The sequence below is a fragment of the Martes martes genome (genome assembly GCF_963455335.1).
Source record: "Martes martes genome assembly, chromosome: 1".
NCBI lineage: Eukaryota > Metazoa > Chordata > Mammalia > Carnivora > Mustelidae > Martes > Martes martes.
Window position 1 is genome coordinate 195,320,666 of NC_137888.1, and position 26,785 is coordinate 195,347,450.

General features: G+C 47.3%; 1 protein-coding gene across 1 annotated transcript in view; it reads left to right on the plus strand.

Moving 5' to 3' along the window:
• The first annotated feature begins 5,045 nt into the window (after positions 1 to 5,045).
• The window catches only part of RFT1 (RFT1 glycolipid translocator homolog), a 36,615-nt gene continuing 14,875 nt past the window's right edge, over positions 5,046 to 26,785 (plus strand). The window contains exons 1-7 of the mRNA XM_080815824.1: positions 5,046 to 5,174; positions 9,688 to 9,773; positions 12,027 to 12,143; positions 13,251 to 13,440; positions 14,215 to 14,316; positions 17,453 to 17,590; positions 23,989 to 24,067. Coding sequence (XP_080671950.1) covers positions 5,112 to 5,174; positions 9,688 to 9,773; positions 12,027 to 12,143; positions 13,251 to 13,440; positions 14,215 to 14,316; positions 17,453 to 17,590; positions 23,989 to 24,067 — 775 coding nt within the window. The 5' untranslated portion in view covers positions 5,046 to 5,111. The remainder of the gene's footprint in view (positions 5,175 to 9,687; positions 9,774 to 12,026; positions 12,144 to 13,250; positions 13,441 to 14,214; positions 14,317 to 17,452; positions 17,591 to 23,988; positions 24,068 to 26,785) is intronic.

Consider the following 26,785-nt stretch of genomic DNA (forward strand, 5'->3'; position numbering starts at 1 on the left):
CCGAATTCTCTAGGCCCATTTCTTCCACACCAGCCTGCCTGGAATCACACTTGTGTTCTCCTGGAGAGGGACCCCAGGCTCTGAGAGCACAGTGATGGTGCACCTTTTGCCCTTGCGCTCCCTCCCAAGGCACAGCATGGGGTGGTGGCTTCGAAATCAGGATGGCATTGAACTGAACCGTACTGCACGCGTGACAGGTCACTCTCCTGACTCTGCACAAGTCAGTGCCCAGAGGAGCCAGCAGAACCCTGGGCGTATGGCAGCTCACCCTCAATGCATGGGCAGACCCTAGGTCCCCAGGGCGGCACAGTACACCCTTCCTGGCAAGGAATTTCCCCAAGGCCCTCACCCAGGCACTCCAACCCCTGCTGCCCTGACCACTGACCCACAGCCCAGTCCTGACAGCAAGACCCCTTGCAGGCTGGACAAGCCTGGGGCAGAGCTCAGGACTTGCTTTGCCAGCTTAAAGCAGACAGACTCTTTTCAGCTCATCGAAGGAAGCAGTTTTGTTTTGTTTTTTAAAGATTTTATTTATTTATTTGAGAGAGAGAGGTAGGGAGAGAAAGCACAAGTGGGGAAGAGAGGGAGAAGCAGGCTCCCTGTGAGCAGGAAGCCCAATGCCGGGCTCGATCCCAGGACCCTGGGATCATGACCAGAGCCGAAGGCAGAGGCTTAATGACTGAGCCACACAGGTGCCCCAAGGGAAGCAGTTTGTAGAGGGTGCCTGAAGAAGTGCCCTCAGGCAGTGCTTCTCAGAGCCCGGTCCACTGTATCAGAACCACCCAGGGTGCTCGTTAATGCAAATTCCCAGGCCCACCCCAGCCTCTTGAATCAGAACTGCTGAGGTGGAGCCCAGGAATCAGCATTAACAAAAGACACTGGTTTAGTCCTGGTTGGGGTCTGAGAGCCACACTGCCCCGGGCAAATTCTAGCACCACCATTTACTAGACCTTGGGCAAGTTTGTTATAGCATTGAGCCTCAGTTTCCTGTGTCTGTAAAATGGGGAGAACAAGGGTGCCTACCCCATGGGGCTGCTGTGGGAATAAAATGAGATCATGAAAGCGAAATGCCTGATACCGAGCACACGGGCTCTGCAAATGTGGACTACTAGTTGCACCGCCTGTGCGCTCACCTTCCCCCCGCCCCAGACCCCTCCGGGACTTCTGAGGGAGGAGCAGAGCCTTGGGGTTCTCCTTCTGGGAGGGGCCCTGGGGGAGGTTCTTGGTGCAGCAGGAAGGCTTGGGAGGGCAGGGCCCTCACCCAAGACACCCGCCACCTACTGGCTGGTGCCTGGGACCGAGCCCAGCTCCGCCTCCTCCCAAGGCACATAGCTTCCTCCCTCCTTAGCTGCCCCCTGGCAACCCGCCCCGCCCCCTGCCCTGCTTCTTGGGGAGACTAGCTGGCTTGGTGTCAGCCCTGGCACTCCCTCTAGCTTTGTAATGAAATAGCCTGCTTGGGTCAGCTTTCCTCTGCAGGGAGGCCACCTGGCACAGAGGGCAGGATGGAGGGGGGCAGCCTGGGGACACAGCTCCTTCAGTGACCGCCATCTATAGTCTGGTGTTCTCCAAACCAGGTGACCCCTGGGGAAGAACCCGTCTTCCCTTTTTTCCTAGTGCTTCATCATTCACTTATCCCTGCATTCATTCATTCAATATCCAGATGTGTACTCCATGTCAGGCGCTGGGGCTCGACACTGATCACCAGGATTGACAATCTTTTTCTGTAAAAGGCCAGATAGGAAGTATTTTCAGTTTTGGGGGGCACACTATTCTGTTCTGATAGCACGACCGTAACTGCAGACAGTATGCGGACAAGTGGGTGGATGGGGCTGTTCTCGAGACCACTTTATTTCTGGACATTTGAATTTGAAGTTCATATACTTCTCCTGTGTCATCAAATAGTCTTCTTGGGGCACCTGGGTGGCTCAGTGGGTTAAAGCCTCTGCCTTCGGCTCAGGTCATGATCCCAGGGTCCTGGGATCGAGCCCCGCATCGGGCTCTCTGCTCGGCAGGGAGCCTGCTTCCCCCTCCCCCCCCTCTGTCAAATAAATAAAAAATATCTTTAAAAAAAATATTCTTCTTTTGATTTTTCCCGCCACCACTTGAAAATGTAAAAACCGTTCTTAGTCTGAAGGCTGTGTACAAAACAGGCAACAGCCAGCAGGCAGCAGTTCCCAGCCTTGAGCTCAGCCTTCTACACAAAATCCACAGATTGTGCCATACCCTGTGGGTACCAGTACTCCTAGGAGAGGCAAGGCCTTTGGGGAGGCTCAGCACAGAGGTGAGGGAATCCTCTAAGTCCACTGGCGCTTGACCACTGCAGGCCTCCCAGAGTCCATCCCCTTCATGCCACGTATGTTCTCCGTGGTTCAGATATGGGGACTCTTAGGTCTCCTTTGGGACCAGAAGCTTTTTGAGGACAGGAACACCTCCAAGCATTTAGGGTCAGAAAGCATCTGGGTTCAAATACCAGCTTGCCCCCTCACTGAATGACCTTGGGTGAGTCACTAACATCTCTGTGCTTCCTTGTGCTCATATGTTATACCCACCCCAAGAGCTGTTGAGGGAGATATAGGAGCTGAAACATACATGTACATTGCACACACGAGTGCCATGCATGCCACGAGTACCACGGAGTCGGTGTTCAGTGCTCATTGATCCTCAGCAAGGTTCCTCCCCCCACCACCCCAGCACCCAGTATGGCTCTGAGCAAAAAGTGCATGCTCAGTCTCTCCTTACTAAGTCCTAACCTCCAGAATGAGAGAAAATGTCCCCTGACTCTGTGCCCAGGAACCCCTCAGAGTCTGCATCCTGGACTCCCCTGAGGCTTTGCTCTTTGGACTTAGCCTGGAGCATTTCCCTTTTGGCTTCTTTGCCCCCAGCAAAACGATCTCCTCGTCTCTCCTAGGCCAGCCCACCAGGATGCCCAGGGTTAGGAGTATGTGGACATGAAGAGCTCTTCGTTGGTTCTGCTTCAGGGGCTAGCCATGGAGGAGGCAGCTGCTTGGCTGGGGATAAAGGGAGCGGGAGCCTACCTGGTCTGCCAGCTCAAGCTCCATGGGGATGGGCAAGCTGCCCAGGTCAAGCCCTTGGGCATCTCAGCCATTAGGCCAAATACATTAGGCTGACCCTCTGGCACTTTGCCCTCCTCTCTAGGTATAGTCCTGTCCCCGGTGGGTGCCTGATTTACCTTGCCCTCCAGAACAGCATGTCCCCTCCCCCTCCAAAAGCCTCTCTTACCTTATCTGGTTTCATATTTTTCATAGCACTTACCACTATGTGAAATTTTATTACCAGGACTGTTTCAATTGGTTTCCCTTCCACTAGATTTTAGGTTCCTGAAGGGCCAGACTTTTTCTGCTTCCATTCTTATGATTACCCTCACAAGACAGATAGAAAATATCTCCTATTCAATAGATGAGCAGACTGAGGTTGCCAGGTTAGTGAGTAACAGAATGAGGATTCAGGGCCAGGTCTGTCTCATAGTCAAACACATTCTGAACCTCTACCATTGGACACAATTTGAGTAATTTGGCAAGATGGAGTGGGGGGGGGGGAGAGGGGATAGGCCTTGAGCCCTGTGGTCTGTTCCCAACAGTACTAGGCAGCTATACAGGGCAGGAGGCATTTATGGAACTCCTAGGAGCCTTCCCCAACACCGTTGCAGGAGGCAAAGCCAGGTTTGCTTCACTCTTGCCTTCTTGAAGCTCATGGCTGTTTAGGCAGAGACACATATTCTAGACTCTTCACTGCAAAGCAGATTGTGCTAGAAGCTATAAAGGTCACAAAGTGCTTTCCAGGTGCTTGGGCTGCTGTAACAATATACAAAGGACTAGGTGGCTTAAACGACAGGCATTTATTTATTGCAGTTCTGGAGGCTGCAAAGTTCAAGATAAAGTGCTGGCTGGTTTGTAGATGGCTGCCTTCTTGCTGTATCCTCATATGGCAGAGAGAGAGCATTCCTTTCTCTCTTATGTCTTCTTATAAAGGCACTAACCCCATTCATGGAGGTACCACGCTCATAACCTATTACCTCCCAAAGGCCCCACCTCCAAGTACCATCACACTGAGGATTAGGGGTTCAACATGAATTTGGGGAGGACACCAGCATTCACTCCATAGCAGATGCTGACTGTAGTACTCAGGAAGGTCAGGACAATGGGGTCTGGGAGAGTGGGTGAGGGGCTGGATGGGCCATCAGGGAAGGCACTTTGGGCAGAGGGCAACAAGAACGAAGTCTAATGAGATAGGGCCTGTCTGAGGAATGGTAAGTGTTCCAAATGGCTAGGACCGAAGAGTGTTGGGAAAGGGCAGTGGTGGCGTGAAAGGTGGTTCAGAAAGTAGACTGGGGTCAAATCAGGGAAGGCCTAAAAGAGACTGGGAAAGTGGGCTTCCCGGGACTGCATAGCAGATAAGAACAAGGACAGAGCGGCCGACGCTGTGCGTTGTGCTTTATGTTTTACAAAGCGCTTCCCGCCCATTCCTCTGCTCTGTCCTCACAACGGGTAGCATGTAGGCAAAAGAGGGGGTTTTAGGATCTGAAGCCCAGGGTTGGCTCCACTCACGTCTCGTCTTACTCATCTGAGTAATCTGGGCGCATAACAGGGCCCAATTCTCAGCTCTTTAGGAAGGATTACACGCACGTGTAAATGCTGATTTAACTTCCGGTCCTTCAGTCCTTGCTGTGTAAAATACTGGTAATTCCTGTCCTGCCTAATTCTGGGGGCTGTGGTCCAGCTTTGTAAACCAAGACCAAAAGGCAAGAATCTTATGAACAAGGCCGGGGAAGTTAATGTTTCTTAGCTGGGAGGCTGAGAGCCTCCCTCAGGGAAGGGACTCTGGCTACTTTAACAGCTTCACTTAACTTATTTGGGACGGGAAGGGGCAGGAACAGAAACCTCACAAGCTCAGACCGAACGAGAGAAGAAACGGGGCGCCGGCTCAGTGACGTCACTCAAGCCGGCCGCTTAATGGACCAGAACGTTTCGTGCTCCGCCTCCGCCGCCCCAAGATCACCAATCAAAGAGCGAGTCGCTCCGTGACGCTATCTCTTTGCGACGCGGCGGGTAGGCGGTGGCGTTTCCCGGTGACCGAGTCCGGGCGCCGAAGCTATGGGCAGCAGGGAGGTGCTGGGCCAGGCGACCCGCCTGGCCTCCTCCGGTCTGCTCCTGCAGGTACTCTCTGCCCGGCCGGCCCGAGTTCGACCCGCAGCCGGGATGCGCGGGGAGGCGGCCCTGGGGCCCTTGTGAGCACGCCCCGGGGCACACCCAGTCCCGGTGTGGACCCCACTTACAGAGGGGTTGGACAAGAGGCGGTGGCGGCGGCGAAGGGGCGCCTGGGCCTGGAGCGCAGAGCCCTGGCTGGGAGACTGGAAACAAGTCACTTTCGTTCTGAGCGTTGTATCTTCCGTATGGTAGTAGGAGACGGGTCAGGTGGCAGGTGGTCTAGAATATGATGCTTTTAATGGAAGGGCTTCACTTTCTCCATGCCCCATCGCTGGCCCTCGGACCCCTTTTCAGATGCTCTGACTCCCACCGAGTTGAGAGACAGTATGGCATAACTAAGAAAAAGATATCTGGTGTAGGAATCCTGGTTCTGCCTTGTGCTAGCTGCATGACCCAGGACAAAAAACTTCTGCTAAGACTCAGCTCCTCATGGGAAAACTGGGGTCATACTAGTACCTAGCTCATAAATTTGCTATGAGGCTTGACTGGAGTCATAAAGATAATTGTACTTAATGCTGAGCCTGACTCTTAGTATGCACTTAGTAAATATTGGCTGCATTTTCCCTCTGGCTATGTGACCTTGGATAAGTCACTTCCCCTTTTTGGCCCTAATTTTCATCATCTCTCAGATAAGATACATGCCAGTTGGTCCAAATGGTCTCTAAAGATTCTTTTAACGTAGGAGTTGGTCATTCTAAGTCAAGGGGCTCAGTTTTTCTGTGTTGCACTCTTGAGCCGTTTAGCCCTTAGAAGAATCCTGAATCTGCCCTCCCCTTTATTTTAGAGGCAGCATTTCACTTGGATGTTAGGAGAGAGAACCGGCCACACTTAAGCTCAAGTGTAATCCTTGTTACTTGGCAGATCCCTGCCCTTGTGAAAAATTGCTTTACTTCGAGCATCAATTTTCCTCATCTTAAATGAGAACAGTAATGCAGCCTCATAGGGTCATTAGCAAGATTAGATGGCATGACTGTTAAGTGCCTGGCTCATTATGAGTACTTAGTAAATGTTAGGTATTTTTATTATGGTAATAAGGATTTTTTAAATGGTCCTTATAGGGATGAAATGAAATAATCACATAAAGCATGTAGAAGAGTTCCTTGCACAAGATAAATGCTTAATAAACATTCACCTAATCCTAAAGTAGGTGAATCCTGAATTTACCAAGTCTTTTTTCTTCTATTCCACAACATAACTAACGGAGTTCAGTGTTTTAGCCATAATGCTGATCGTTCAAGCTTTGATGATACCTTACCACCCGGACTGGCTTCATAAACGAACAAACAAACCAACCGACCACATCTTAGCAGAAAATATAATGGACTAGGAGTCAGGTGCCTACCTGTAAAGTGAAGCTGGGTCATATGATTGTTGTGTGACATTGAGCAAATCACTTTGCTCTGAGTCTTAACTTGCTTCCTGTGCATTTACCCAGTTGCTTTGAAGGGGCAAATGGGTACCAAATGTAAGAGCTTTTTTTAAGTTGTAAAGCCCTTGAGGGAGGTGGGTGGGGGACAGGCTAGATGGGTGATAGATATTAAAGAGGGCACTTGTGATGAGCACTGGGTGTCGTGTGAACAGGATAAATCACTGAATTCTACTCCAGAAACCAATATTGCACAGTATATTTACTAAAATTAAAATATACATATATGATGCATGTAATAAATTCCTTTTAATGTGAAAAAATAAGCTGTAAAATCCTTTACAAAGTTAAATGAAGATTGTGTTGCTAATAAGGGCCACTGTGTGGAGCAGATACCGTGTAGCATGAACACCTTCAGAGCTTCATTAACTCAACTCTTCAACTAGGAGATAGGGATATAGCCCGAGACATTTTCTTAGACAATGGTAACTTTGACTCTTGTTAGCATAAATAGGTGTATGTCATTTTAAGAATACAGCCATAATCTAGGCTTCCTGAGTGTTTTAATCTGTGTATGTTTACTCTCCTATGCGTTCTCACATTATGATGCAAATACTTGAAGTAGGTTTGCAGTTACATTGTATTCTGCAAGAATTTGAGAGCTTATTCTCTGTCTTAATTCTGAGCTGATCATAGTGAAAGTATGAAGGTCTTCTCATTTGTATGTGTTTTTCCAAAAATGCTTCCACCTTCACAATCTTTTTTTTTAAGATTTTATTTATTTATTTGACAGAGATCACATGTAGGCAGAGAGGCAGGCAGAGACAGAGAGAGTGGGAAGCAGGCTCCCTGCTGAGCAGAGAGCCCAATGTGGGGCTCGATCCCAGGACCCTGAGATCATGACCTGAGCTGAAGGCAGAGGCTTTAACCCGCTGAGCCACCCAGGCACCCCATCACCTTCACAATCTTATTTGATCCTTGTTTTCAACTCTATAAGATAGGTAGAGGAGTTAGGAGATGATGGGTTTAACAGCTAAGTGGTGATTTGAGACTCTGAGCTGAGCGCTTTTTCCATTCAGGGCTCCATGAATTGGCTTCAAACGTCTAAAATTGAGTAAAGAATTTGGTATATATATATACACACACATGTATACATGTATACATATATATATGTATGTATGTGTGTGTGTGTGTATCTATCTATCTATCTATCTGCATGTTTCCTAGGAGAGCTACAGAGCTTTCATCAGGCGTTTCCCAAAAGGCCACCTTTGACTCCATAAAGTTTAAGACTGTGGTAGCTTGGCTTTGGAGAGCTTGTTGCTCTATGACACTTCAGTGTTACAGACACTAGCAGTGTTAAACTGTACTCTCCGTTTTTGGTCATATCTTTCCCCAGAGATTTTCAAACCGTCATGGCCTATTGGCATACTTTGATTGAAATCTTTCAAGGTTTAGCTGTTCAGGAGCACTTAGGTGGCTCAGTCAGGTGAGCATCCAACTCTTGATTCTCTCTGTCCCTCTCCCTCTGCTCCTTCCTCTTCCCTCCGCCCCCCCCAAAGGGCACGTGCTCTCTCTCAAAAAAAACAAAAAAACAACCAGGGATGCCTGGGTGGCTCAGTCCATTAAGCGTCTGCATTCAGCTTGGGTCATGATCCCAGGATCCTGGCATCAAGTCCAGCATCAGGCTCCCTGCTCAGTGGGGAGCCTACTTCTCCTCCCTTTGCTGCTCCCCCTGCTTGTGTGCTCGCTTGCTTTCTCTCTCTCTCTCTCTGTGTCAAATAAAATAAACAAAATCTTTGTTAAAGAACCCAAATAACCAAAACCAAAAAACAACCAAACAAATTGCAGCTGTTCACAGGTAACTCTGAGAGTGATTTGTCATTTGCTGGGGAGCGCACTTGAGTTCTACCTGCTGTGCTGCCTGGATGCAGAGGGGGGCTGAGGTCTGCAGCTGGTCAACATCCCCATTTAGCATCCCCACCTGGCACCCTGTTCTCTGTCTCCTGCAAGAATTCTTTGCTCAGGTAGTTTTCTTGAATTGACAGGTTTGAAATCTTGATATATATCCTCTTCAATGGCGATAGCTGGACTCTTTCTCCCTTTCCCCATTTTATATTATCTTATTATTTACAGTTATCATTTGAAAGTTACCTCATTGTGTGTCGGTGGTACTCAAAAATTTTTTTAAAGGATTTTATTTTGGGGGCGCCTGAGTGGCTCAGTGGGTTAAGCCTCTGCCTTCGGCTCAAGTCATGATCTCAAGGTCCTGGGATCAAGCCCCGCATTGGGCTCTCTGCTCGGCAGGGAACCTGCTTCCTGCTCTCTCTTTGCCTGCCTCTCTGCCTACTTGTGATCTCTGTCTGTCAAATAAATAAATAAATAAATCTTTAAAAAAATAAATAAGGGATTTTATTTTTAAGTAATCCCTATACCTAGCTTGGGGCTCAAACTCATAACCGCAAGATCAAGAGTCACATGCTCTACTGACTGAGTCAGCCAGGCACCCCTGTACTCAAATTAAAAAAAAAAAAGAAAAAAAGATATTTCAACTCCTCTCAGGAAAGTGGCAAATATTTTCCTTTTCTAATTGAGAAAACAAGTTAAAAGAGACTAAAAGTCATTACCAGGATTCCCAGATATTAGTAGGCAGAGAAGAAAGAGAAATTAGGCCCTGTGATTCCTAGAGATTCCGCTGTACCCTGCAGGCTCCCACTTGCTAAGCGTGTGCTATTTCTAAACAGGCTGGCGGGGTGGGGAGGCAATGTGAAGCACTAACTAGAATTCTCTGTCTCCTGGAGCGCCTAACTTTGAACCCGAAGAAATTCACTGAATATGTCAGGGCCTCCTTCTTATCAATAAATTAGAGAGCCTTCCATGTGCCTTTGTGGGTTCTTGACCATTGCACAACTGTGCTGAGGGACCCCAAGGAATGACATTTCAGCAGAAATGCAGACAGGTAGTGCATTTCTGAGAGGGTCTCTGGCGAAGCTGCTGTCAGTACATTATTAGGGAGAAGAGCCACATTGTTTTCATTTCACAAGTAAATATTCCCTACCTAATTTATTCTCGTGTATTTTCCCTCTTTTTCCGTAGGTATTGTTTCGCGTGATCACCTTTGTCTTGAATGCGTTTGTTCTTCGCTTCCTGTCAAAGGAAATCGTTGGCATAGTGAACGTAAGGTAAGAAGGGATGAGCCCTGGCACTGCCCACAATCCGTAGCTCGAGTCAGGGCACCTTTGTGTCACCCTCGGATTTTAGAAGCATGGCCCCTTTCCCAGAAGTGGAGTGTTCTAGCAGTGCGATGAGGGAGAGCGTGCTGGGGTGGGGGAATGAGCAGGCGATGTTGCTTCTAATGGCCCCATGGAGTGTTTTCCATTAGCGGCCTCCAAATGCACATTTCTCTGCCAGCTGTTCTGGTTTGCCTGCTCTGGGAACCCAGGAGAGGAGTAGGAGTAATTCCTTGCAAACCCTGTCTCAGGTATAATCCTGTGTTCTTGTCCTGCTGACAGCGAGGGAAGCAGGAGTTCTGCAGTGCTTGAGGATGTGCTTCATAACTGCAGACCTGGAGCAGGCTGCCTTCCCTCCTCAGTGACTTTTATAATTGGATAATGGAAGTTAGGGTGAGAGCTTGAGTCCCTGTCACGAGTCCCTCGGCCGTGGCTCTTAGAGAGCTGCCTTGCTTTGTCTTTAAGACTCTATTTTTTTTTTCTTTTTTTTTACTCCTCTCCTTTCCATTCAAGGGCACCCACACATATTCTGAATTCACAAATGACACGGAAGTCTATGGAGTAATGTGAGCACTCAGAATAGCTCAGCCTCTCAGGTGTAGCTTCGTGTCCTGATAAATAAGACAGTATGTTCCAGACAGCATTTCACACTGAATACCCACCAAACAAGCTCTGGGCTCTGTTCTCCGAGCTTGCAGAAGGTTCTCAAACTTTGATGGGCAAAGGAATCATGTGGTTTACAGTAGGTGGGACTGAGGAGGGGCCCAGGAATCAGTATTTTGACAAGCTCCTCAGATAATTTAAAAAAAAAATATTTTATTTATTTGACAGAGAGAGAGAGAGATCACAAGTAGGCAGAGAGGCAGGCAGAGAGAGGGGGAAGCAGGCTCCCTGCCGAGCAGAGAGCCCGATTCAGGGCTCGATCCCAGGACCCTGAGATCATGACCCAAGCCAAAGGCAGAGGCTTAACCCACTGAGCCACCCAGGTGCCCCTCCTCAGATAATTTTAAAGTAAGGACCATACTTCAAGAAATACTGTGGAAAGCAGGAAGAGGGGTGCCTGGCTGGCTCCGCGGGGGGAGCATGTGACCCTTGATCTTGAGGTTGTAAGTTCGAGCCCTATGTTGGGTGTAGAGATTACTTAAAAATAAAATCTTTTTTTAAAAATGTGAAAAACGTGGGCACCTGGGTGGCTCAGTCAGTTAAGGGTCTACCTGTAGCTCAGGTCATGATCCCGGGATCCTGGCATGGAGCCTTGCCTGGGGCTCCCTGCTCAGTGGAAAGTCTGCTTCTCCCTCCACCCCTCCACCCCACTTGTCTCTCTCCCTCTCAAATAAATAAATAAAATCTTTCAAAAATCTTTTTTAAAAAAAGCAGGAAGGAAGGGGACCAAATCTCCTTTTAGGTGCTCAGATTTGAAAACAGTTTGGGCCTCTCGCCATCTGGTCTCCTCCAGATTGGCAAGTCTCTGCTTTGACAGCCATGATCTAGCCCGCCCCCTACTTACCATATGGTCCAGTCTCCTCATTGGCAGTGGTGGACAGAAGCCTTGGGTGGCCACATGATCCTTGGACAACCTCAGAGAGACCTTAGCCATGGGCTGTCCCCACTCTACCTTCATCAGCTATAGCCTGTTGATGAGGGAAAACCTCAGCTACCACTCACCCAGGTGCAGGAGGGTCCACCTAGGTACTGCCCACCCAGCAAGTATGCAGACAAGCCTTGCTGACCTGGGTTGCGGTGACGTCTGTAACAAGTCTGTTGGCTGTCCTGAGAAAGCTTTTGGCCAGAGCTTCTGCTCAGTAGAGCCTCTGCTTCTCTTATAAGAACTGATGGGTCACCGGTCTCAGTGTGACCAAGAGATCCGCTTGCTGTGTGCGGTCATACCTTGTCCTTTTCTCCTTAGTGTCAGAGCCACACCTCTGCTCTTTGCTCTGAAGCGGTATGTTTTGGGGGCCACTGCGGCAGTGTCTATTCTGGCATAATGCTCTGTAGGCACACTCTCAGGTGTCCCTTGTTCCGTTCCTAACTCTGCTGTTCAAGTGGATCAGATTAGTATGGGCCCCGCAGGAACTCACTGTCCTTCACATCACCACCAGTGACTTATGCCCACGACTTTTCCTTCCTGTCGCTGGCAAAATCTCAGAAGTTCTCTCTGTGGAAAAAAAAACAGAGTCATTATTGATTTCTGCTTTTCCTTTACAGGCTAACACTGCTTTACTCGACCACCATCTTCCTGGCCAGAGAGGCCTTCCGTAGAGCATGTCTGAGCGGGGGCCCCCAGCGAGACTGGAGCCAAACCTTTAACCTCTTGTGGCTAACGTGAGTTGTGGTTTGGCAGGAGACAGTGCAAAAGCAAGTGTCTTAAAGGTTAAACAGCAACATCTGCCCAAAGCTGAATTGTCTCCAGCTTTGGTTTAATGGCGGGGGGTGGGGGTGGTTCTGGGGCCTGGGCATGGGGCAAGGAGAGAGTGTCCAATTGGAAAGAGTTTGTTGGCTGTTTCCTTTGTGGGTAGCCAAGAACTCCGGGTGGGGGTTTCAGGGCCAGGTTTCTAGCCCTGTTTCTACCCTCTTGGGAGGTTGTTTCTGCCATTCCTGATGCCCATTCTGGGCCCCACTGGGACTGTGCTATCTTCATTAGTAATCTTTCCCCCTGTAGTCTTTTCCGAGCTTTTAACAACCACTTAGTATTTTTTGAAAGCCTTTTAGGGCTTTCATTATATCTTTCTTCAATTTTGTTAGGTTGATTTCAGTTCTGAACCTTTTAGAATATTCCTGAAGGTCAAATACATCAGCTAAAACTTGTAATGGCTTTTCTGCAGTTAGATCCCTGCAGAGAGGGCTGGTGCTGTCTACATGACTCCTTCTTGCCCCATGGAAATGACTGTCGTGAGGCTGGTAGGTGTTCATTTTATTTGAGGCCTGACAGTTAACTACTCAGTCATATTGAAGTGCTCTGTGGTGTACGTGCGAAGGGACGCTGTGCACTGGACTGTTGCTTATTTGGGTGCAAGAACCAACTGGATACTGTCTTTTAGTCATTCGCAGTGCCAACAACAGGCACGTACTTTCTGGGAATTTTGCTTATCTCCTCAGCGTAATACACTTGATAGGAGTGTAGGTTTTGGCGTTAGATGGGGATCGGGTTCTGCTTCTGCCCTTGACTTACTGTCCATGACCTTGGCCAGATTACCCAGTGCTTGTCATCAGCCTTAGTTCCCTCATCACTTAAATGGGGATAATGACAGGATCATTGGGAGATGTTGGAGACATAAAGGGAGTGGATCGAGTACCTGGCGTGTAAGAAGTGCCTTAATAAGTGGTAGCTATTTTTATAATTATATTTCCTTTCTGTTCGGTACGACTATTTTAATATATATTTATTTTTATACTTAGCATATTAAAAAAAACATTTTTTCCCTTTTCTAGCGTCCCCCTGGGTGTGTTTTGGTCCTTGTTCCTGGGCTGGGTGTGGTTACGTTTACTTGAAGTGCCGGATCCTAATATCGTCTCCCACTATGGAACTGGAGTGGTGGTGTTTGGCCTTTCGGCCGTGGTAGAGCTTCTGGGAGAACCCTTCTGGGTCTTGGCACAAGCACAGATGTTTGTCAAACTCAAGGTCAGTGTGCCTTCTGCTTTGATGGGAAGTGTGAAAAATAAGAGAAAGTGGTTTCTTAAAAATGTTTTCTAGGAGAGGATGATTTTTTTCAGACTTGCATCTAAAAATGAATTTGGAAAAAGATAACATGATCGGTTTAGTTCATTTCCTTGAAATTTGGCAGACGGGCTGGGCTTAAGTTTACCACTGCTATACTATTAATGCAAAATAGGTTTACTAATAGGGAAGTTATTAGTTTAGGTAAGAATTTGAGAGGACTGTAAAGATTTTTCAGATTTTTCTAGTGATTCTGTTCGTAATTGCATACTAACAGTAACTTTTCATCTTTCAAAATAGGTAATTTGGGGGCGCCTGGGTGGCTCAGTGGGTTAAGCCTCTGCCTTCGGCTCAGGTCATGATCTCAGGGTCCTGGGATCAAGCCCCACATCAGGCTCTCTGCTCAGTGGGGAGCCTGCTTCTCCCTCTCTCTCTGCCTGCCTCTCTGCCTACTTGTGATCTCTGTCTGTCAAATAAATAAATAAAATCTTTAAAAAAAATCGGTAATTTGATATGTACAAGAGAATATATAGCATATGTGTGAATCTTAAAGCATGATAGTATACTAAAGATCCATGAACAAACCACCCAGCCCACTAGAGCATTATGGGTGCTGTGTCTAACCCTGTGCCCCATCCTCACTGCCAGGGTGGCCACTGTCCCAGGCTCCTATTCGTCATTCCTGTGCATCTTTAGCTTTTATTAATGTGAGGTGCCCCCTTTACCCTGTTCCTGCAGGTGATTGCCGAGAGCCTGTCCGTCATCCTCAAGAGTGTCCTGACAGCTTTTCTCGTGCTGTGGTTGCCTCACTGGGGGCTATACATTTTCTCTTTGGCCCAGGTAAGAGTTACAGCTTTTCACTTTTGTATAATCTATGTTTCTCCATTTTATGTTTTTCTTCTTGTTCCCATTACTGTGTGATTTGCATTTGGAGTATTCATGCATGTGAGGCAGGCTGGGAGCTCTAAAAAGACCGCCTTGACAGTGCTTTTCCTTTGGCTGTCCCTCCTGCTCCACGTGTCGTTGCTCCTGGCATCCCCAGGGGCCTGGTGAGGTCCCTGCACTAGACCTTGCTGTCAAACATAGCAACTCCTTTAGATGTTCTGTGGGCAAGCCCGTTCCAAACTCACCTTTGATTGTCTTATGGAGGAGGGGAGAAAGCAGCGAGGGGGTGGGGTGGGAGTCAAACTGCATGTGTGTGATTTTTCCCTGGATTTCAATCAGGTGTTTTCAGAATAGGAGGAAATTCTGCCAAGCCTGTTTGGAGCTTGCACTGTAATCTCACACAATGCAGAGCATAGGAGCCAAGTCCTGGCAGGCACACTCTCACTTCCGGCAGGCCCGGCCTCGTTGCCATCCCATGTTCTAGTTCTGGTTCATATCCCTAGCTCTAATGAAAGTGTAACTGGAGTACGGTGTTCATTTTAAAAATGAAACCTACGATCACATAGTTACTGGAACAGCTTATAGTACAAAGCAGTTTGTAATTTTTCTTAACATATAGGAAGATAAGTTAACATTTTTAGTAGCGACTTATGTGAAAGTCTTTCCCGTATCTTAGCAAAAACTACAAATATTGTTGTGAAACACAGAAAAAGTAGATTTCAAATCAGTGGTATAAGAATGAGAATTGCCTCCTAAAAGCAGTTTGCAAATAGTTGCAAATAGTTGCATATCTTAGAGGAGTTACTTGTGATAATTTTTGCCATGTTTTATTTGATCTGGGACTACAGTTCTCCACATTCATCATGTTTTTGATATACTCTCCCTAATAGGACAGGAGGCCATGAAGATGCCCAGTTATTGGTTGACTCCTCTTGGGAAAGACACTTTCTTGGGAAAGAAAGGACTTTCTGATGCTCCCACCCAGGATACATCCTAGGTCAGCAAGGCCCATTCCGAGTTTACTTGCTTTCTTATTATAAGACTTGGGAGAGCTCTTCTCTGGCATGTTCTCTGTCAGTGTCTGTGTGAGAGGTCTAAGAGCCAACAGCACCTCATATCAGCAGGCGATCCCCACCACGGCTCTGGGATTCCCCTTTGTCCAACCTACTTCCAGGTTCTTTCTTAAACAGCCCCTTACCCCATGGCATCGTATGTCGAATAAAAGGGTCACTCTAGAATATATAAAGAATTCTTATAACTCAACAACAAAAAGGCACACTACCCAAAAAGTAGGTAAAGGACCTCAAGAAACATCTCTCCAAAGAAGATACCCAAATAGCCAATAACCACATGAAAAGATACTTCATATCATTAGTCGTTAGCAAACGTAAATCAAAACCACAATGAGATACTACTTTGCACCCATTAGGGTGGCTGTTACCAAAAAATAAGAAAATAACAAGTGTCGATGTGGATATGCAGAAATTGGAGCCCTCCCATGTCGCTGGCAGGGATGTAACACGGTGCAGCCATTGTGGAAAAACGGTTTGTCAGTTCCTCAAAAAGTTAAATGTAGAACTGATGTATTATGCCCAGCAATTCTGCCCCTAGGTATATCCCCAAAAGATTGAAAACGTGTTCAAACAACTCGTACGCAGATACTCACGGCAACGCTATTCACCACAGCCAAAAGGTGGGAACAGGCCCGATGTCCATCATCTGATGAATGGATGAACAAAACGTGGCATATGTGCACAGCGGATTAGTTCTCAGCCATAAAAATGATAACGTGCCACAGCACCATGAACTCGGAAACCATTATACTAAGTGGATGAAGCCAGGCACCAGGCCACCGATTGCATGCTTCCATTAATATGCAGTGTCCGGATAGGCGAGTCTATAGAGACAAAGCAGATTTTCATTGCCAGGGTGTGGAGGACCAGAGCGTGATGGCTTAATGGGTACAGAATTTCCTTTTGGAGTGATGGAAATGTTCTGGAATAAAGTGGTGTTTGTACAACACTGTGAATGTACTAAAAGCCACTGAATTTTATATTTTAAAATGGTTAAAACACTCAGTGTTATCCTATGTAAATTTTTCCTCAGTAAAAATAGGGGAGAGATCATGTAGTTAGGATGCCCTGCTTGAAGACTACCCATAGACTGTCACTCTTTCCCCAGGTGCTGGTCTGCGGGAAGGTTCAGGGAGGTGGAGGAGGGAGTCCTCTTCTCACAGGGGCTGTTGGGTCTGGTGGCATGGTTCACGACAGAGCTGCCATGTCTTCTTACAAGGCATGAGAGGACGGTGGACTCTGCCTTTGCCACAGGAGCAGGCTTAGCATTTCCAGATTGAAAGCAGGACCTGGAGGGCCCGTTCCCTCCTGAGCTAGTATGCATTGCATTCCCGGCATGGAGAGAAGGCAGAAGGGAGCCTGTGAGAGGGGCTGTTTGGATACTCCTCCCAACCTGCAAACAAAACCCCAGGCTGCAGCTCCTGGCCCCAAGCCACCCTTTTGTCCTGGCTCTGTGGAGGGAAGGGTGGGCCCTCTTATCACCCCCCGAACCCCGAGTCCCTCCCCCATCCTGGAGTGGCTCTTGCCCTGCCCATGCACCCGGCTGAGAGGAGGGAGCTAAGAGCTCAGTTCTGCTTTGTAGTCCCCGTCACAGCTTATGGGTTTCCCAAAGGGAAAGGGCTTTCCCAAAGCCCCCGTCATCTAGGACGGGGGTCTCTGCATATTAGCACAGAACATGTGGGTCCTCACAGGGTGCTGTCGAGGCGGGAGCGTCGTTCCTTTGAGAACATGTCTGTCATTGCTGTGGTGGTGGCACTAGGGGATGTCTGTCAGGGAAATGATGTTCTGCCTGCCCAGAACTGTTCTCCCAGTCAGCTGCTGTGTTTGGAGCCCTTTCCCCAGAGATGTCGCAGTGGAGCTGGCTCTTCCCCGGAGCGGGAGGCACTGCTGACTGGAAGGTGCAGTTAATGAAGACAGTTCTTTTTGTTGTTTGGCCTTTGAGGTCAGATTTCCAGGCATATCTTAATTCTGCCTGTGTTAAAAGCATGCCACTTAAATCCACTATTTTCATTTTTCAGCTTTTATATACTGCGGTTCTGGTGCTCTGCTATGTTATTTATTTCACAAAGTTATTGGGCTCTGCAGAATTAAGCAAGCAACAGACTCTTCCTGTCTCCAGAATGACAGATCTGTTACCCAGTATTACAAGAAGTAGAGTAAGTAATACACTCTATCTCTTATCATTTTAATCACAGATGCTGATTTTCCTGGAAAGGAGGAAACTATTACTTTCTCATTGATTGCTGTTATAGTAAGGATGATTTCATAGCTCACATTTATTGAGTGCTTACTGTGTGCTGGGGCATGGTTTCTCAGCCAGGGTTTCTCAGCCCCAAACTGACATTTGGGGCTCGATAATTCCTTATTGTGGGGGCTGACCTGTGCATTATAGGATGTTTAGCAGCACCCTTGATCTTTACTCACCAAATGCCAATAGCTACCACCTCTCAGCTGTAATAACCAAAAATGTCTCCGTGGGGGACACATGTCCCATGGGGGACAGCACTGCCCCCCATTTAGAACCATTGTGTAGCCACAGTGCTGAATGCTTTACCTGCCTTATGTTTAAAGTTTATACCGACTCTGTGAGGCTGACCTTATTATTTCTATTTTAGGGTTGAGGAACGAGGTTTAGAGACTAACCCTCCGGCCAAGGTGAGGGTCAGAGTGAGGGCAGGAGCCTGGAGTGGCTTGAATGCCCACAGAGCACGGACTGTAACCACCACATGCGTCTTTCTGTTCAGCTGTGTCTTGGTTTTTCCTAGGACTGACTTGCAGCACAGGGAGTCCAGTGTGCCGACAAAGCAGGGATGATCCCTGTGTTGCTCCATTACTTAGAGCCGGGCCCGTCTTTCTGGTGACGCCCTTTCCCATTGAGGGAAGTCCCACTGAGGATTCCAGGAGCTGATGTGTAGGAGCGAGGCATAACCTTTTTCTTCTGAACTCTTCAACGCTCAGTCCATTTGACTTTTATTTCCTGACTCTGGTGGGGTCGTTGCTACTGTCTGCAGCCCCTGACTTGCGCACATGACATGATGGCTCACTGCCTCTGCTCAGTGCTCTGTGAATGGGGATGACCCACTTTCCCTTTTTCCCGTGCTTGTTTGCCGGCTAGATGCGGTGCACGTAGCTGAGGGAAGGCTTCAGCCGGACTTCTTATTCCTGTTTTGTGATTACTTGAGAAAGTAGGAAAGTATTTGAGGCCTATATCTCAGAACTTCTGGAATCCTGTTATACAGCTTTTCAAGAAAGACCAGATATTACGTAACAAAGAAAGATATGTTCTCATTTGTTAGATAAGAGTTCTCCGTTCTGAGCAAATAGATCTCACCTTTAACCTAAATCACTATGGCAGTTTTGGGATACCACAGTGCCTCATCTGTGGGCTTAGAGGGTATGGACTTGGGATCACTTCTGTCTGGTGCTGCTGCCGCCTGCCCACAGAGCAGGTCTGAGTGTTCAGGAAAGTTCCCCTCCTGAGTGCTCCTCAGTGTTCATCTGTATCAGGCCTGGCCAGCTTTTCATACTGTGCTGGTCCCTGTGCCCAGCAGTATTTTGGAAAGGAGCATTTAGTCCATTAATATAGGTAAGGGGACAGTGGGTAGTAAAAAGAGCCTTAGTGTATATTTAACCTGGTGGTAGGCTCATAGCTCCACACTGCGGTTTCCTTATCTGTCAAGTGGGGATACTAAGAGTACCTCTCTTCTAAGGTGCTTGTGTGAGTACGATGAAATGGGGCATGACTGACACAAGTGGGTGTCCATAAGTGACAGCTGATACCGTCACCCCTGTGCCGCTGCTGCTCTAGCAGGGATAGGTCCACCGGCATAGCCTAGCAAGGCAGTGTCTGATGTCATTGGGCTGGGAACTCAGTGGTTTAATCTGGCATTCCATCCTGCAAGTTTCCAGGCTCCGACTGCTGGTACAGAAGCCTTGACTGTGAGAAGGGATGTGTATCTGTCTTAGACAGTGGCACCGTCCCTGCTGATAGATAGAACACAGCCCCATGCTGTGTTGAGGGATATGGACATGTAGGAAGGTGATTACTGGGCCTCGGGGAGTTTCTTGTGCATTTGGGGGGCAGTGAGTGCAGATATAAAGCCTATAGGACTCTCTCCAGACCTCAGGGTCCTTATTTTTAAGGTGAAATTATTGGGTCTACATGACCCATGAGGCCCCTTTGAAGACTTAAGGAATTGTGAAGGTATTTGAACTTGCACAAAGCTGTTTACCATAGCTACCATTGACCACACGGTTACCGTGTGCCTGGTGCTATGCTGAGCACTTGACATGGACTTGTGTGTTGAGCCATCCTGGTAAACATGTGAGGTACTGTCTCCATTTTGCCGGTGAGAAAACTGAGGTTCAGAGGAGTCAAGTGACAAAACCAACATCACCTACCTGACTTGGGACCCACTTCTCTCTAACTTGTGTCTGTGGACTAGCCTTAGTCTGTGGTTTAATCTCTCTGCTGTGCAGTTTTCCAAAAGAAATTGGCTTATTGCCCAAAGTAGTTATTTGTAGACTTAATGATTGGGAAGTTCGAGGTAGAACAACCCATGATTCAAGTTTATTTTTTGTAAAAGAGGAAGGAAGTGAATTGAATCTGAATGTATTGGATGACTTTCCCACCAGTGGTGTGCCCACCTTGACTCTCAGGAGCAGCTTTGTGCCGTGGGGGCTCCCTCAGACAGCTCCTCAAGCAGTTACACCCAAATCGCTTTGACTAAATGGGGAGATTTGTTTCTGTACTTGTAGAGTTCCATCTTCTGTAGAGACTTACTTAGCCATAACATAAATAAGTGATATCTCAAATTAATGGCTGCCTTTTCTATCTTTTATATTCTTTGACACTTTTGAGTGATTTCATAGGAGAGATCTGCTAATATTTAAGTAAAGCCGAGGAATTTAACACAGCGAGCATTTTTAAGCAGTATTCTGTGGTAAGCACTGTTCCAGGTGTCCTGAGTGGGGGCCCCGCCCTCAGAACTTGCATCGTGGAGGGGAGATAAGGTGTGGACTCAGCTAAGCACTGCCAGACAGTGTGTGAGAAGTGTTAACAAAATAGAAGCACAGAAAAAGAACCTGAATTCCCTGGGGAATATTGAGGAAGGCTTCCTGGAAGAAGCTGCTTTTGAGCTGGGCCTCAACACGTGGGCAGGCAGAGGTGAATGTGCACGTGTGGTGGAAACACGTGTGTGTGACTGGGGGAGAAAGGACATTTGCTTGGGGCCGTTATATGGCCATCGCTGTGTTGGCGTTGGGATTGCAGGGATGACTGTGGAACTTAGGTTGGCTGGACAGTGGGGGTGAGGCAAGGAAACAAAAGTTGGAAGGAGGTTCTGGCCTGCTGGGCTAGGGCCAGTGGTGGTGGCCTCGGTGCCCTGGAGTGTGAGCTTGATTTTGGAGCAGCAGAGCCTGATGAAAGGTTCGGGAACAGTGCTGTGATCCAGTTGCCTATGTTGAGGCACTTACCATCTGCTTCACATTTATCAAGTGTCTTGTTTCTCTCATTCAGTCCTTAGACCAGCTCTAGGAGATGACCCCTTATCCCATTTTGTGGATGGGAAAATGGAGGCCTGGCAAAATTAAGTGTCTTGCCTGTAGCTTTTGCACTCAGAAGTTGGGAGCTGCAACTTAAGCCTCAGTGTCTGAGCTCTACTCCAAAGGCCAAACCCTCCCAGGAGAAGGATGGGCTAGAGAAAAGTTTGGAGATGAAAGAACTCACGAGGAGGCAGTGGCAGTTGTCCAAACGAGAGTGATGAGGTGGACATGGGAGTATGGACACAGCTGGGGCAGAGTCGATGGCCCCAGAGCAAGAGGGAGGTGAAGGGGTCCCGTGTGGGATGTGGAGTTGATACAGGGTAGGACACAGGACCATGGCTGTAGGCCCCCGGCTGACTCTTGTCAGTGGAGGCACATGGCTATTGGACCATCCTGAGGCTGAAGAGTTTGGGAAGGGGAACACTGACTCACTCCATCCTGGGTCCCCAAGTTCTGACTGCAGACCTTCCCCCTAGGGCACTGCCCATCACCTTTTGCCATCCATACCTCAGTTTCTCTACTAGTACGGCGAGCCAGTGGAATGGCTTGTTGGCGAAAGGATTCCAGAGAAATGCGCAGCCATGAAGACCAACTAAGCAGTACCAACCTAGCTCTTGTGAAATAGGCCTCTTTTGACCTCCCAAATGACAAATCCGTTCTAAAGAAAATGGCAAAAGCCCAAAGAATATGCTACTTCTTTCTTACTACTTAGCAGACACCTCGGAGAAGAAACCCAATCTCTGATCAGACTTCCTGCCTCTATGTCCTGAGTGAGCATTTTGGAGATAAGCAGTGTGACCATCCCTTCTAAACTGTGGGCCCATTTAAATTGAAGGCATTAGGGGCGCCTGGGTGGCTCAGTGGGTTAAGGCCTCTGCCTTCGGCTCAGGTCATGATTCCAGGGTCCTGGGATCGGGCCCGAGTCGGGCTCTCTGCTCAGCAGGGAGCCTGCTTCCCCCTCTCTCTTTCTCTGCCTGCATCTCTGCCTACTTGTGATCTCAGTCTGTCAAATAAATAAAAAAAATAAAAAATAAATAAATAAATTGAAGGCATTAGAAGAATGGAATGCTCCCCTATGAGCTTTCAGGTCAGACGCGCTGTCAAGATTACACTCTGGTAAACCTATTTTTTTAAGAGAGCTCCATCCATCACGTTCCCAAACCCATTCACAGCCTCTGGCCAGTATGCGCCACGGGAACCCCATGGCCAGCTGTAACTGTTCACTTCCTTGGAAGAGAGCACGGGCACTGCTGCACAGATCCTCCCCAGGGGACCACCTCCTGTGGGGCATAGAGTGCGACAGAGATAGAGAGAAGTTACTGCCTTCCACTACCCCGGAGCGAAGGGCCGATCAGTGCTGGGGATGTTGCGGTTCACAGTGCCCCCTAGTGGTGGTAAATACTTTGGCGCTCTTGGTTCTGGGGAAAGGAGATGCCTAATTTTCTCCTACAGCAAGAGGGGAGATTTACCCCTGGACTAGAGCTCCCAGTGGCATCTGCTCCAGGTCCAGTGATGCTCTGAGGGCAGCATGGTTTGGGAGGATTCAGGCCTGTCTTCACAGTGTCTGTAAGAAAGGCTCTGAAATCAAGGGGTGAAGAGATTTGAAGACGGAAAATGACCCTGTTTTCAAGGGATTCTCTAGACTTACTCTGTCCTAAGTGGTAGCCGCCAGCCACGTGTGACTATAGAGCATTTGGAATTGAGATGGGCTGGATGTGCAATGCAAGCACTGGATTTCAAACACTTAGTATGGAAAAAATAAAGTGAAATGCCTTTAATATTTATTTATGTGTTGAAATGATGGTGTTTGGGGTTAAATAAATATACTAAAATAATCTTACTAAAAAACTAAAATAATCTTACTTTTTTTTTTTTTTTACTGTTCACTGTGACTGCTAGAAAATTTTAAATTCTACGTGTAGCTTGCATTCTATTTCCAGCGGAAACAGTGCTCTATACAGCGGGTTTGGGCCGAGGTAAGGGGACCATGAGACTAGGACAGGTTCTACATCTACCCTTCGGCCAACTTCCATAGCTGTAACTGATCTCTTAGAGAGGTAGAGTGGTCTTGGCCTTTGTGACTCAGCCCTTTCCTCCCAAAGAGCCCCCTGAAATTCTGCCTTTCAAAGTCATCACTTTGAGTTAATAAGAATTTTTCAAAATGCAGGTACTCTGAGATTAAAAATCTAACACCTAGATTAAACATTCTGGGATCCAAAGATGCCTCTGTGAGAGAGGCGGGGCCTCCAGAGAGGACTGTGGGAGATAGACAGAAGTCTTGTGCGACTGGGTGCCTTATTCCTCCGTTTTGTGGTCAGCAAGCTGCCTTTGAGATGGCTTCTCTCTTACAGGTTGACCTCTGCCCTTCCTGAGTGTTTGCTTTTCTTCTTAGCCTCCTTGTCCTTAGGAAATGGACAGTTTGGGAAGAGCCATATCAAAGCTCTGGGCTTGTTTTTTCTTTTCCTCTGTCATACCAGTTCTGAGCAGTTTGGCTGACCTACAAAGCCTGGTTTCCTTTTGAAACACACAAACAAAGCTCATATACTTTGTGTAAAGAGACCCTGAGTGGCTAAATATAGCATTAAATTAAATATAGCATTAAATAATAGTGGGGTGTATGGAGCAGAATTTGTTCTGCCCCATGGCATGCTTCAGACATTTTTTAAGGCAAGAAATGACTCTGAGTTGTGTGTGTTAGATACGGCTGGCTTACCATCTGGCAGCGAGGGGACAGCACAGTTCCTTAGGGGTCTCAGAATGACTCTTGGTCAGGATCCTTACATGGGCGCTGTTTCCACCTAGAGACTTTGTCTTTGTGTTTAGCAATGGAAACCCTTTACCAGGATTCACTGGATCCCTTCTATGTGCTTAGTATTAAATGAAAAATGAGTGGGAACTCTCCAAGTTGGGATTTAGGGAACAAGATGAGTTTGCCTCCCGTGGAGGCTTCTTGTACTCGTAGACTTGGAGTGTCTGGGAGCTTTTTGTTTTGTTTTGTTTTCTCTTCTAGGCTTTTGTAAATTGGAATGAGGCTAAATTGACTTGGAGTTTTTTCAAACAGTCTTTCTTGAAGCAGATTTTGACAGAAGGTAAGTAAAAGTCACTCTAAGCGGTCAGGACACCATGGTATAAGGGAGGGGATTCCACAGAACTGCAGATTACCTAGACCCAGACTTCCTGCTTTCTAGAGCCCCTGTGGGCAGAGGAATCTCAGAAATGGAAGCTTTTAAAATAGGGAGAGGGAAACTAACATTGATTTAGTTTGATAGTGAGGGACAGTGCTGTTGTATAACTTCTACGGGGTCCTACAGTAATGAAGAACAACTTACCTCTTCTTTCTTTCTTTTTTAAGATTTTATTTATTTATTTGAGAGAGAGAGAGAAAGTGAGAGAGAGCATGAGAGGGGAAAATGTCAGAGGGAGAAGCAGACTCCTTGCAGAGCTGGGAGCCCAATGTGGGACTCGATCCTGAGACTCTGGGATCATGACCTGAGCTGGAGGCAGTTGCTTAACCAACTGAGCCACCCAGGTGCCCCGAACAACTTACTTTGAATCCAATTCTAATTCTCAAATGCTGTTTTAGCCTTTGAAGAAGTATATTATGAAGTTTTATATCAATTAGAGAAAATTTGGAAAATAAAGAAAATTATCCATAATCTCGTTATCCTATTCTTTTTACACATTTCTTTTTTTTTTTTTTTTTTTAGATTTTATTTTATTTATTTGACAGAGAGAGAGGGATCACAAGTAGGCAGAGAGGCAGGCAGAGAGAGAGGGGGAAGCAGGCTCCCTGCCAAGCAGAGAGCCCGATGTGGGGCTCAATCCCAGGACCCTGAGATCACGACCTGAGCCGAAGGCAGAGGCTCAACCCACTGAGCCACCCAGGCGCCCCTACATTTCTTTTTTTGAACATCAGTTTTAAGAACAGGATTTCATCATTTATTTTCTTAAATAAGATTCACCTGTGTGGTGGTTTGGCCAGACTTCCAATATCTTAAGGCTTTTCAGCTTAACAGTGACAGAGCTTTCCACACGGAGGGCTGACATGGAGCTGAAAGTACATGTAGTTTTTCTACGTATGTATGTTGGTTTATTTGTGCCCAGCTTTAATTCAAAGAACGAGATTTGAAGCATCTAGAAGTGGGTAAAGGTAGTGGTTTCTCTCTATATAAATTTCATATGTCTATGTCCATATATCTTTTACCAAATATATTTTTAAATCTTTGCAAAAATTATCTTTTTGTTTTGTTTTGTTTTTTAAGAGAGCAAGGGGGAGCCCACATGTGCACGAGCTGCAGGGCAGGGAAAGAGGGAAGGAAAGAGAATCTTAAGCAGGCTCCACCCTGAGCACAGAGCCAGATGCAGGGCTCAGTCTCATGTCCCTGAGACCAGGAGCTGAGCTAAAATCAAGGGTCAGTCCTTTAACTGATTGAGCCACCCAGGTGCCCCTCAAACATTGTCTTTTAATTATAAAAATAGTATAACCTCATTATAAAAATTTTGGAAAATAGAAAAAAGTTCCCTACAGTTCTAGCATTCTAGTACAACTGTCATTATTATTACCTTATTATTTCCTTTTCTCCCCTCTCTATCTTTATTTTTCATTAATTATGCTTTGAAAGGGAAGGAACTCCCCTAAGCCTCACTTGCCCCATCTGTGAGTTAAGGGATAGGACCAGGAGGGGTCTGAGGGCTCTTGAGCCTTGAGAGTGCTTAGTTCTAGCCTGAGCCTGTAACATTGCCATTTCAAAGTAGAACTTTGGGGGAAACCAGGACCCCTGGGGGAAGTAAGGGTCACAAGCCTTTGGAGAGCTGTGTGAAGGTGCCTTAATTATATGTTTCTTGGGAACAGGATGTGCCATTTACCACTGTCTCCCCAGTACCCTGCTGGAACTGGCACACAGTTGGTGTTCAACAAGTATCTTTTGATAAAGAAAGGTATCCGTAGTGAACTTGTATATTGTAATAGTTTATATTGTTAGAACAGGAAAATCAGTAGAGGGAATTTGGAAAGGGCATTTGCTTTATGCACTTTCTTTTCCTTCCAGAGTTTTAGGAGCAGTTTAAATGAATAGAGGAGTGGACCCAGTCTAAGCAGTGTCCCGAAATTGACTGTCTGGACCATAGTAGCTAGACAGCAGCAGGTGTCAGTGAGCCAGGCCTCAGTGTGGTGCCGATAGCTCACTTGCCCCATGGCTGGACCTCTCCGGCCTGACTGGCAGAGGGCTGTTGGGAACCATCTCCATCTCCATCACTGCAAAATAAGGAAGTGACTGGACAAGAACCCTTCCCCCCACCCTCAAATTCTTTTTATGTAAAAACTACAATGCTAAAAAAAAGTTGAAATCGTTCATTGTAATAGCAAAAATATAGATGCTTTTACCTTCTGCCCCCACATTTCCTGAACACTGTGTGCCAGGTGCTGAGAATACACAGATGAATGAATTATAGGCCACAGCCTCAAGGAGCTCATTCTCTCACTCAAGACGCAGACTTTTGTGTGGTTAGTTATGAACCAGGGCTGTGAGGGCTGTACTTGGAAACATTAGCGTCTCTCAAGTGCCACTGCATTTCCTGGAGCTCTGCTAGGAAACCAGGGCAGAGAAATGAGGGAGATGTGTTTCCTGCCTCCAGGGAGCTTACAGAGTGTGGGAAGAGAGGCCAGTTGTACCAGAGCACAGGGAGGTCCCTACAGAGAAGCCAGTCTTGTTAGCCAGCAGTGCTAAGAGCAGAGGCTGGGAGCAGGAGGGGCCCAGCCTGAAGCAGGACTTTAGCCCCAGAGGGGCTAAAACCTGATCAGGTAAAGC